We start from the raw sequence: 12,485 nt of genomic DNA, 5'->3' as shown, positions 1-12,485 counted from the left end.
TGGCATGCACTTATAGTCCCGCCTACTTGGGAGGCAGAGGTGGGAGGATTGATTGAGTCAGGGGGTGGAAGTCGCAGTGAGACAAGATTGTGCCCCTGCTGGATTGTGCCACTCCATCCTGGGTGACAGAGTAAGACTCTGTCTCAAAAAAAAAAAAAAAAAAAAAAAATCTATTAGTCTGAGATAATCCATTTTTTAATTACTCTGCAATTAAAAGACAGAGCAGGGGCCAGGTGCAGTGACTCATGCCTGTAATCCCAGCACTTTGGGAAGCCAAGGTGGGTAGATCACTTGAGGTCAGGAGTTTGAGACCAGCCTGACTGACATGGCGAAACCCCATCTACACACAAAAAAAGTACAAAAATTAGCCGGTGTGGTGGTGTGCACCTGTAATCCCAGCTACTTGGGTGGCTGAGGCAGGAGAATCACTTGAACCCGGGAGGTGGAGGTTGTTGTAAGCTGAGATCGTGCCACTGCACTCCAGCCTGGGTGACAGAGCGAGACTCTCAAAAAAAAAAAAAAAAGTATTTTCCAGCTTAAGGTATTTCAAATGACCACTTTCATATGAATCAAGTCTAAAACTGCATGCAGCAAAGTTTTGATATTATTTTTGCTTCTGTTGTTTAAATAGGCACTTTTTTTTTGTCTTGGCTCTATAATTCATTAGCTATTGGGTTTTAAAAATATGTATAATTAATATACATGTAATACAGCCACTTAAAGTATACAATTCAACGTTCTTCAGTATAGTTAGAGTTGAGCAACCATCACCACAATCTAATTTTAGAACTGTTCATCTCCCTTGAAACAAACCTCATATTCATTAACAGTCACTCCTCATTCCTCCCCACCATCCCCAGGCCTAGGAACCACTTATCTACTTTGTCTCTAGAGATTTGTTAAGTGGGGACACATTTTTGAGCAAAATCATTTCATATTCTAATTCTATAATTAACCAATAGCTTATTGTTCCATAATTATCCAATAATGGAACCACAATTAACCAATTATTAATATACTCACACCTAATCTTGATTTTAGCTGACACTTTGTGTGAAAAGTGAAGTTGGTGTTGGCCAGGTGGTTCTGTGTTACTGAAACTTCATTCCCAATAAGCACTGAGGCAACAGGTTTAGCTTCCTTCCTGCCCAGAAGTGTTCATTAAAGAGTTTGTAAAGTTTTCAAATTAAATTATAAATGCACCAGAAGATTGCTGTTAAAGAATTCCTGGTCAGGCACGGTGGCTCAAGCTTGTAATCTCAGCACTTTGGGAGGCCAAGGCCGGCGGATTGCTTGAGCTCAGGAGTTTGAGAACAGCCTGGGGAAGATGGCAAAGCCTCATCTCAACAAAAAAATGTGAAACTTTAGCCAGGTGTGGTGGTGCACACCTGTGGTCCCAGGTACTCTGAGGTGGGAGGATTGTTGAAGCCCAGGAAGTCGAGGCTGCAGTGAGCTGTGCACTCTAGCCCGGGTAACAGAGTGAGACCTTGTCTTAAAAAAAAAAAAAAAAAAAAGAATTTCTATGATGAAGTTGTTTGCAAAGGCTAATCTCTAAGGTAAAAATCCATCCGCATTCTTCTGGAACACAGATACATCAGGGGTGTCTAATCTTTTGGCTTCCCTGGCCCACACAGGAAGAAGAATTGTCTTGGGCCACAAAATACATTAACGGTAGCTGATGAGGTTTAAAAAAATCGCAGAAAAATTCTCATAATGTTTTAAGAAAGTTTACAAATTTGTGTTGGACAAACTTGCATTAACTGGTTTGGTCTGTAAATCTCAGTTTCCATAGATCTGATTTTCTTGAGGGCTTTTCTTTTCGGTCTCTCTGCAGTGATTAATGTGTGGCAGTGAGCACTGAGCTCCCTCCTTGAAGGTCCAGACACCCCTGCACAGGCATAAAATGATGGTTTTAGGATAAGACCCTTGCACGGTTGGTGTGTGCCATGTTCTAGGCACGAGAGCTTCAGTATCCATGCAATGTAGTTAGCCCTGATGACTCATTTCCGAGCTTTCCTGGGACCTTGTAGGGAACAGCAAGTTTGAAAATTGATATATTTTTCTTTTTTTTTAAATTTTCATTTTTTTGAGACTGAGTCTCACTCTGTCGCCCAGGCTGGAGTGCAGTGGCGCGATCTCAGCTCACTGCAACCTCTGCCTCCCGGGTTCAAGCGATTCTCCTGCCTCAGTCTCTTGAGTAGCTGGGATTACAAGCCTGCACCACCATGCCTGGGAAATTTTTACATTTTTAGTAGAGATGGGTTTTCACCATACAGGCCAGGCTAGTCTCAAACTCCTGATCTCAAGTAATCCACTCACACTGGCCTCTCAAAGTGTTGGGATTACAGGCGTGAGCCACCACACCCAGCCAAAAAATGGATATATTTTTCTTTTCTTTTCTTTTTTTTTTTTTTTTGAGACAGGGTTTCACTCTGTTGCCCAGGCTGGAGTGCAACGGCACAATCTCAGCTCATTGTAGGCTTAACCTCCTGGGCTCAAGTGATCCTCTTACCTCAGCCTCCCAAGTAGCTGGGACTACAGGTGGGTGGTTAATTTTTTTGGTATTTTTTTGTAGAGTCAGAGTTTTGCCATGTTGCCAGGTCTCAAACTTCTGGGCTCAAACGATTTGCCAGCCTCGGCCTCCCAAAGTGCTGGGATTAAAGGCGTGAGCCACCAGGACCGACCTGAAAATGGATATATTAATATTTTCCTCGCATTTTATAGCTACTAATCAGGCAATGGTTTTTCTCTCTTAATACCAGATGAATTGTTGGACTGAAATGGCAGAATCCGAGACACAGCCATAAGGCCATTATATAGACAAAAAGGAATATCTGGCCAGCGAAATGATAAATATAAGCCTTTGCCCCACTCATTTCCCTGACATAATGCGCAGGCTACCAGAATTCTGCCTGCAGAGTGACATTACTTTCACTTTTCCACAGCACTTTCTGGTTTACAGGGCATGTTTGCAGATGTGATTAAATTTGAATTTCATTGCAGTCCTGTGAGGTAGGTAGGGTGGGTCTTTGATTTTCCACATGAGAAACCAAGTGTAAGAACTTGCTCAAGGTCAAATGGCTAGGTGATAGAACTGAACACCTTGGTTAAAGCCCAGTCCCCATTAAAGCAGTCCTCTGGGGAGGCCATAAATGTATTCTAACTTTGCTCAAAAATATTTTGAAACTTCTCTTCAGTACCTTCAAAATCTGTAGCATATCTTTGAATATCTTCAATGGAGGCACATTTCATCTTAGTCAGTGGTTCTGAAACATAAGCATGCACTGGAATCGCCTGCAGGGCTTGTTAAAACACCGACTGCCGGGCTCCATCCCCAGAGTTTCTGATCCATTAAATCTAAGGTGGGGCCTGGGATTTGTGTTTCTAATGACTTCCCAGGTGATGCTGATACTGCTGGCATTAGGGCCATATTTTGAGAATCATATCCTAAGGAATTTATTTCTGGAAAGAGTGAATTGTTTAAAGCCAAGTCTAATTATTAAGGTGAGGGATCAAGCTAGGGAACTCCACCATTGGCCAAAAGCAATGGGCAACTGTAAAGAACAAGATCAGCTCTGGCAAAAATTCAAATAAAGAGCTCCAAAAAGGTTCTGAAAACAACAAGTGGTCTGAATGTGAAGCTTCCCAATGTGACCACTTTAAAAGGAAGAACACTCTTGGATGTGTGCTAAAGAATTCTCACAAGTGTACAGGAACATCTTGTACAAATGTACATTGTGAGATGTTCACTATCAACCTTTTATACTCCAGCTTAGGAAAAAAGAAACCATGGTGGTAACACCCACATTAGTACTGTATTAAGGAGGGATTAATATTTACAACAGCTGAACTCATTATACTGGCATGGCAGAGGTCTTTTTTTTCTTTTTTTGAGACAGGATCTCACTCTGTCACCCAGGCTGGAGTGCAGTGGTGCAGTCACAGCTCACTGTAGCTTTGCCCTTCCTGGACTCAAACGATCCTCCCAACTCAGCCTCCTGAGTAGCTAGGACTACAGGCACTTGCCATCTCGCCTGGCTATAAAAAATTATTTCTGTAGAGATGGGGTCTCTCTATGTGGCACAGGCTGATTCTCTTGTCTTGGGCTCAAGCGATTCTCTTGTCTTGGCCTCCCACAGTACTGGGATTCCAGGAGTGAGGCACTGCACCCGGCCACCAGAGGTCCTTTCTATGCTGCAAAGGTGTGAAGAGGAGGGAAACTCCCACTATTCCTACCCTGAGTTTTTGGTTGTGATTGGAATGGAAAAGGTGAAAATATTTAATTTTGGATGCCAGAAATAAATATGCAGTATTTTGTGTGTGGGGGGGAATCCCAGCAGAAAGGAAAAAAAATGAACTACATTAGGTACTTGAGCTGAGAGAAAGTCAATCCTTCATGTCACAGCAGGGGAAAAAAGAGGCGGAGGACTGCCTAAATATTGGTTCTATTTTAATTCCAATTCTACATTACATTAAACTCTCCTTGTACTCCTCTCTAATTTACAGCAAATGCTGACACAAATTGGTATGCCTTCTCTTCTTTGACATCAGTGTTTCTCTTGAATTATGTATTTCTATCTGGAATGAGGTTTATGAGGCTAAAGCCTTCTTTCATTAAGATAGGTGAGAACAGAGAAGGATCAATAAGGGGTTGAGTGCAAAATCAAAGTAAGGTGGGGCTAAGATATGCTCAGGGCAGCACTGCACTGCCCAAAGCAACTGTAAGTGGTATTACCAATGACACTAATCTTCTGAATTTCAATACACTGATTACATTTCAACTACTACAGAACAAGAAAAACTCTATTAACCTTCATCCCAGAACTGCCAGATTCCTCCTTTATTGGTACCCTACAAGTATTTAGTACCCATTTGTAAAAAAGAGTACAGATAATCATAATAACTGCATCACTTGGAATCCATCTAAAATTGAGTCAAAGACACAAGAAATCCCCTGCCTGACACAGTGTGTCTCGGTCATCTCAGCCTTCACACAGGTTGGGTGCTTGGTTGTGGTGCTCAACCTACCTCACAGTTTGGTGCCATGGACAGATGTGGCCCCACTATTGGTGATAAATGGCTCCCGGTCCAAGTCAGTCATTAGTTCATATTGACAGAGGCCAGTGGCTGGCTCCATCTGGGGCCTGACTGTGTCTCAGGGTCCATTCTCAGCTTTGTTAGTTTGTGATGGGCTCTGGGCTGGCTGGTCAGACCAGGACTGAAGTGGAGCATTTTGATGAAGCTGTTTTGAGATAACATTTGCATCAAAATGACCATGTAAAAATGTCGATATACTGTCTTGTATTACCAAATAATATACAGAACAGACATGCCTGATCCTTTCCCTTTTCTATACCTCATTCCACCCTCGGCCCAAGCCTGAGCCTCATCCTATAGGTAATCTTCAGCCATCTCTGAAAACTCTTCCATTTTTAATCTTTACCTATCACTCACTTCACCCCAGGAATGGGAACTGGAGATAAGATGAAGCTCTTTGTTTTTTCACATTTCTTGATAATTAAAAAAGAATATTTTCTGTTTTGCTTATAATAATGTGAAAATTGTCCGTGAGTCAATATGGCTACATCAGTGCAGCTCAACCATAATGTTCTTTGGCTGAAACTGGCTGTGCCCAGTAGCCTTATGGTGACGTGGCTTACCCACTGGCATATCCCTTGTTTGGCCAGCCTAAGGAACATGTGAAGGACACTGTCACCCTGAGAGTGTGCTTGGGCCAGGAGCCCAGTGGGCTGCTCTAGCCTCTCTTCAAGTTCAGGGGCAGGTGCTGCTCCCAGCCATGGCCCTCACCGCTCTGCTGGCTGGCAAGCTGCTGAGAAGAATGGCCTGTGGAGGCTGAAAATTTGCTGAAAACCCCATTCTGCCCAAAATGTCTGCGGTGGGTTAATTTATTCTACAATTTAAAGAATTCCACATTAATAAAAGAGAAGTGGAATCCTGAGAGCGAGCTAAAAATGGAATTAAAAAGGGCCCATTCTTCAGGCAATATTAATGAGAGCTTTGTATATATATTGGTGAGTAAATGGCAATTAAAACTAAAATGTCTGTTAGTGATTCACTGAGTTCTAAAGGTTGGCCTTTTGCCTTTTGTGGTCAGCAATCGCCTTTTTTTTGTGACTCCACCATTCTAGACAGAAAACAATTAATCCAGTAGGACTTAGTATCTTACAAAAGATTTGCTAAAATATTTTCTGCCCAATGTTCATCTTCTAACAGCTGCTTTTTTATTTCAGTGAGAGGTACTTGAAATAAAATCATTGTTCTTCAAGAAAAATGCATGCTAAATAATATAGAGCTACCAGATTATTAAACAGCAAAGGCATTTCATAATATTAGCACCAACCACAGGTTCCACTTCTGCTGATGCACAAAATTTTGAGTAATTAGTCATTGCACAATGTTGTATTTATATTCGTTTTTGCTCGAGCTGTTAGGCCACAAAATCAGTAGGCAGTTGCTGTTATAAAAGGATTCTCTGGGTTATTTATAATGTTTCTGCTTCTTCACACTTGCTGCTTCACTCTTGGGTCTTGAGCCAGGTCTACACTGTGAAAATGAAGGAAGGAACTGAGCAATTGTTCTGTGAATCTAACTGCACTGAAAGCTGGTGTGGATGATTCACAACCAACTGTGTCTGTCTTGGCTGGTGCACCTGGTATATTTGTCTACACAACCCAAATTCGTCATATACTGGCTGATTTGTCACTTTATCAGGGAAGGATGCATAATTACGTGAAGGCTGTGTTTCCACCAGGAATAAGCTAGTGTCTAAGGCACAGGTGGTAGGGCAAGTATCTGAACTAGCATTATGTTGCAAAAGAGTTACTTCAAATGTCAGTTACTTTAAATGAAGGATCGATTTCTGCTCCAAATGCTTGCCTGTTCCACACATCAGTGATTCCCTAGAAGGCGGGCATACCGGATGGAAGGGCATTTAGGGATCACCTGAGATTTTAATTTTTTTTTTTGTAAGTTATATAGGCATCTTTCTGTGCTACCTGCAGAGAATCACTGATGACAGGAACTCTTTCTAGTGGGAGTAGGTTTTAGCCTTTACGTGAGTCAGAGTAAAAAAAAATGTGGAAAACCACTCAGACTGACAGAATGATCTGTTTGTTTCAACTATGAAATAACCATCTTAGTTATCTCTCCCCGTCCCCACTTTTTTTTAAGGAAATGAACTATCTTTATGTCATCTGAATTCCCATGAGCTCTTAAACCCACTTCTCAGAATCCGTAGTCCAGGCTGCCACCCTCTCTCACCCAGATCAATACGACAGTCTCTGGACTGTTCTCCCTGACTCCAGTCTTGTCAATTCCAATTTATTCTTCATACAGCAGCCATATTAATCTTTTTATAAAGTATAAATCTGATCAAATGTATCCCTTGCTTACATGGCTCCCCACTGCCCTCAGAAGTGTGAATTCCCCGAAGTGGCAAAGGAGACCTTTTACAACCCAGCCCTGCCACCTCTCCACCTCATCCTTTCCCACTCTCCTTTGTGCTCAGGTCTTTCCAAATAGAACTATTTGAAGCAGCACAAATACGCCATGCTCCCTTTAGCTGCTTCATGAGCTGCTGCCTCTGCCTGGGTGCCACTTTACCAAGCGGCCACTGCCGTATCCTTCAGCTTGGCTCCTTCCCTTACCCTCTCAAACAGCTTCCCTGGGCTCCTCAGGCTAGGTGGGCTCCCTCCACTACATCACCATGAGACTTCTCATTCTGACTGTATGGACTATGCACTCTTCTAGATTCCAAGCTCTTTGTGGCCAGGGACTGTCTTATTGTGTCAGTGTGTCCCTGGTATACCAGTGCATATCCACTGCGTGGCATGTGGAAAATTCAAAGTGTGCTGAATAAGAAAGTATACAGTGGGATGTGCCTCATTCCATTTTGCCATTCTTTCTGATAGGGTATTTCCTATTTCTTAAGGAACTGTTTTCAGTTCTAGAGGCCGCTTTTGTATCATTAGTCTTGGAACTCCCACAATGCTCTGAGAATAAGATGAAAGGCAGCCTGAGGACCCTGACTGTGATCACTGCCTGTGAAGAAACCAATTTAGGCTTCTCTTTGTAGCAATGTTGTAGCCTAGAGTTCTGAAAACTCTCCTTCTACAAGATACTCAGAATTCTGGGATAAAACAGAAGCCTTATTACTATTAATATATCTAAAAAATAGAAATAAGATTTTCCCAGAGTCCAAAAACAAAGAGAGTTCTAAAAACTAGCATGGCAAGAGCATAAACTATGGCCATCCAAGCAGTGTGCTGGTCCTGGTAAATCTTGGGACTTCGGTTTTAATGGCCATGTTTGGACAAAAGGTGGGTTTCAAGCAAAGTGGAGTGATGGAACTAAGACTCCTGCAGAAAAGATGAACCAGGAAAACAAAATTCCAGCACCGGCTCAGAGAAACAGCAACAAATCCTGTTACTGAGACTTTGTAACGTGATCCTGTTTTTAGGCAGTTTGGGTTTTGAAATTTATACTACCTGTGTGGCCAGAAATTCACAAGCCAAGAGATCAAAATAAAAGTATTCCTCAGCTAGGGATACTCCTGGGGCAGCAGGCAGAAGCAAAGGCAAATTTCTCTGGCAAGAAATACCTTCAACCTAGACTACATAGGATTCTCACAGATAAAGTACCACTGAAGATAAGCTCACAGACCACAATTATAAAACATGTGACAAAACATCTACCATGAAACAGAGTAAACAGTTAGACATGAAATTAGTCCTCAGCAATTTCAGATAATAGAGTCAGCTAAAAGAAACTACAGATATATGTTTAAAATGATTAAAGACAAAATAAGAAATTTTAAAATAAGAATCTACCATATGAAAGAATGGGCAGGTTTGAGATAGAATCAAATGGAAATTTTAGAAATAAAATATATGGTTTCTATACACAAAAACAGGTTTCTAAACAAATCAGACATGGCTAAAAAGACAAGTAATGAACTGGGCAAAAGACCTGAAGAAATAACCCAGAATATAGCACTGAAAGACCAGGATATGGAAATTATGGAAGAGACAAAATTTAAAAGACATGAAGAACAGAAAGAGAAGGTCTACATATATCTCTATCTATATATCTCTATCTATGTATGTGGAGAGAGAGAGAGACAGAGAGAGAGAGAGAGAGAGAGAGAGAGAGAGAGAGAGAGAGAGAGAGAGAGAAATGAATATCTAACAGGGTTCCCAGAGAAAATAGGGGAAAGGCAACAATAAGAGAAAATGGTTGTGAGTTTTTCAGAATTGATGAAAACCATAAATACTGAGATTCTGGAAGAAGAGTCATAAGCAGTATAAATAAATTCAGATCTAGGTTCCCTGTAGTAAAACTGCAAAATGGCAAGGAACAAGAGTCATTTTAATAAACGAATACTGTCTTCAAATGTATTATTAATAGCTAAGTTCTGGCTCAGCGTGTTGGCTCATGCCTATATTTCCAACACTTTGGGAGGCTGAGGTGGGAGGATTGCTTGAAACCAGGAAGGAGTATGAGACAAGGCTGTGCAACAAAGTGAGACTCCAGCTCTAGAAAAAAAAAAAAAATCAGCTGGGCATAATAGTATATGCCTGTGGTCCCAGCTACTCAGGAGGCTAAGGTGGGAGGATGGCTTGAGCCCAGGAGTTTGAGACTATGGTGAACTATGATGGTGCCACTGCACTCTAGCATGGGTGGCAAAGTGAGACCCAATCTCTTAAAAGAAAAAAAGCTAACTTCTTCGTAACACTAAGCGTCTTAAACACAGGAGTCACAGTGTGTTTGTAATATTTTATTTCTTAAAAACTATCGGAAGCGAAAATAGCAAAATATAAAAAATTAATAAACTAGGTGGTGAGTCAATGGATATTCATGATATTATTCTCTGTACTGTTCAGTGTGGTTGAAATATTTCATCATTTGAAGGAAGGAAGAATAAAAGGAGGAAAGAAGGAAGGAAAGAGAGGCAATCTGATTTGCCTTGGACTAGTGAGGGGAGAAATAAATGTATGTATTTGATGCAAATTATAGTCACATACAACTTGATCTAAACAATTAGATTCCTACATACTAAAACTAAAAGTTAAAGGGAATACTAAATGAAGGAAAAAGATTTTCCTAATTGGGAACAGGACAGTCATGGGGAAGACACCTAGCAGATGTCACTATAATCTTTCTTTTTCTAATTTTGGTATGCTTGACCAAGGAAAGAAAACAACATAACATTTTCAGTTTTTAGAGCATCTCTTAGGGGAGATGTACTTCACCTAATCTCTGGATCCCTTTGATCTCCAAATCCATAACTTTTTCAGGGGCTGTACCACAGTATAGAACACTTCTGTATTTGTTCTTAAAGGAACTGAAATAGGAAGAGGAAAGCAAGAATGAATTGCTTTATAGCTGCTTTAAACTCTGTCCCACAGCGGTACATTCTTTTCACACACACGTACACATAAGCACATGGCATTCATGCAATTAACTGTTTATTCACAGTACATGCCATCAACATAGACACGCAAAGTATACACACCATTAACCTACAACACACACACACACACACACACGCACACACTTTTATACAAAGGGCAGAGTGCAGCAAGCTATGAACCAGACATTTTCTATTCCCTTGTTCAACTCCATCAGCAATAATGGGCACTGAGGGCAATGGGCATGGCTCCCACTGCCATGGGCTCTATGGTTTGGCTCTGGGCATTTTTTTTTCTTTTTTTGAGACAGGGTCTTGCTGTTGCCCAGGCTGCAGTACAGTGGAACGATCTCAGCTCACTGCAGCCTTGGCCTCCCAGGCTCAAGTGATCCTCCTGCCTCAGCCTCCCAAGTAGTGGCGATTACAGACGTGTGCCACCATGCTGGCTAACTTTTTTTTGTCAAGACCGGGTTTTGCCATGTTGCCCAGGCTGGTCTTGTACTCCTGAGTTCAATCTGCCCACATCTGCCTCCCAAAGTGCTAGATTACAGGTATGCACCATCGCGCCTGGCTCTAGGTGGTTTTTTTCACCTCCTCATAATTTCAGGTCTACCCTAGAAACACTGTCACTCAATGGAAACCACTTAGAAAATCTATTGTGTTGTCCTGGCAGGTTTGCTCCTGAGAACACCATTATAACATCCCAGGAAGATGGGTGAGGAGTAGACCCCAGGCTCACTGCCATATTATCACACCAATGTCTTAGAAGCTTAAGGAGGGTGGACAGGTGGGGTTAGCTGTAGGAAGCTAAGAGGAAGCAGAATCCTAATCGTAGATGGGTAAGCAAGATCCTATAATCTTATACAATCCCCTCTTACTGGGCAGAGGGACTATTTTATGTCTAGGCCCACAGAACATTCTAAATCTAGATTTAGTTCTCTCTTGACTTTTTCCAAGGCTGAAACAACGGTTCCTTTTCTGTACTCTACATCCACTTCCATACCCCTCTTCTCTACTACCATATTCCTCTTTCAGTCCCTGACCATATTTGAGTTCTGAAGCAGGGCCAGGGGCCCACATCTCCTCAGGGAGCCCCTAAGCTGTCGGGCAGTAGTCACATGTACACGCATGTCCAGGTCTGACTGTGGGACAGTATCTTGGGAAAATGGAGAAAACAGCCTTAGATTTGGCCCTGGTTCAATTCCTCAAAGTGAAGATGACATTTCTGGTAAGCAGTTACAATTAGATTTCTAGAGCCCTGGGTATTCAACTGATCACATGCAGGATTAAGAAAGATAATTTAAAATATTGAATTCTGCCTGATTAGCTAATAAATGAGGTGATCTGTTGATGTGGAAGTAATGTAATAGAGCTAATATGGCCCCCTGGGCATGACAGATGTCTTGTGCCTTGTCTATCCATCTCTTCTGCAATTACCTTGTCCTCTGTCCTTTCCTTACAGTCAGTGAACTTCTTTTTGTCTTCTTCATTTTTCCCAGCCACCAGAGTCTGCAGAGTTTTACTAATATCATTTCTAAGGTTAAGAGGGCTATTTCGGAACCTCATTTGGGTTTTCTTTATTCTATGATGATGATTTCAGAGATGTCGTGCACTCTCTGTAACTTAGTTTTTTTGGCCTGGCCTTTGTATGACTGTAGATAAAACAATCTAAGGATATGTTTAAAAATGGAAAACTGGGTAATTATTCTATTTGCAAATCATTTATAGGGAGCATTTATATCTAAGATTATTGTTTCCCTGGGCATCTTCAATGTAGAACCTAAGGAATGTAAGAAATCCAATTGATCCCCTAGTCCCCTGAGAAAACTAAGGCTCAGGGAGGGTAAGCAACTCTTAACACTCAAACTAGTTACTTTCCCAGAAGGAACTAGAACTCTTTTTTCTTTTTTTGAGACGCAGTCTCTCTGTCGCCCAGGGTGGAGTGCAGTGGCCGGATCTTGGCTCACTGCAAGCTCTGCCTCCCGGGTTCACGCCATTCTCCTGCCTCAGCCTCCCGAGTAGCTGGGACTACAGGCGCCCGCCACCTTGCCCGGCT

The 12,485-nt window shown here is 41.8% G+C and overlaps 1 protein-coding gene across 5 annotated transcripts in view; it reads right to left on the bottom strand.

The window, feature by feature from the left end:
* RBKS (ribokinase) overlaps positions 1-12,485 on the bottom strand; it is a 110,432-nt gene that overhangs the window by 23,610 nt on the left and 74,337 nt on the right. For 2 of the 5 annotated variants that reach the window (XM_050754016.1, XM_050754017.1), the window contains exon 8: positions 4,813-6,564. The exons of the other annotated variants lie outside the window; for them this stretch is intronic. In XM_050754016.1, coding sequence (XP_050609973.1) covers positions 6,499-6,564 — 66 coding nt within the window. In that variant the 3' untranslated portion in view covers positions 4,813-6,498. Of the gene's footprint in view, positions 1-4,812; positions 6,565-12,485 lie in introns of those variants that run through there. 5 annotated transcript variants of the gene reach the window in all.

Source organism: Macaca thibetana, chromosome 13, assembly GCF_024542745.1.
Source record: "Macaca thibetana thibetana isolate TM-01 chromosome 13, ASM2454274v1, whole genome shotgun sequence".
NCBI classification, from domain to species: domain Eukaryota; kingdom Metazoa; phylum Chordata; class Mammalia; order Primates; family Cercopithecidae; genus Macaca; species Macaca thibetana.
The sequence above is the reverse complement of the archived record's forward strand: the minus strand, read 5'-3'. Positions and strand labels throughout refer to the sequence as shown.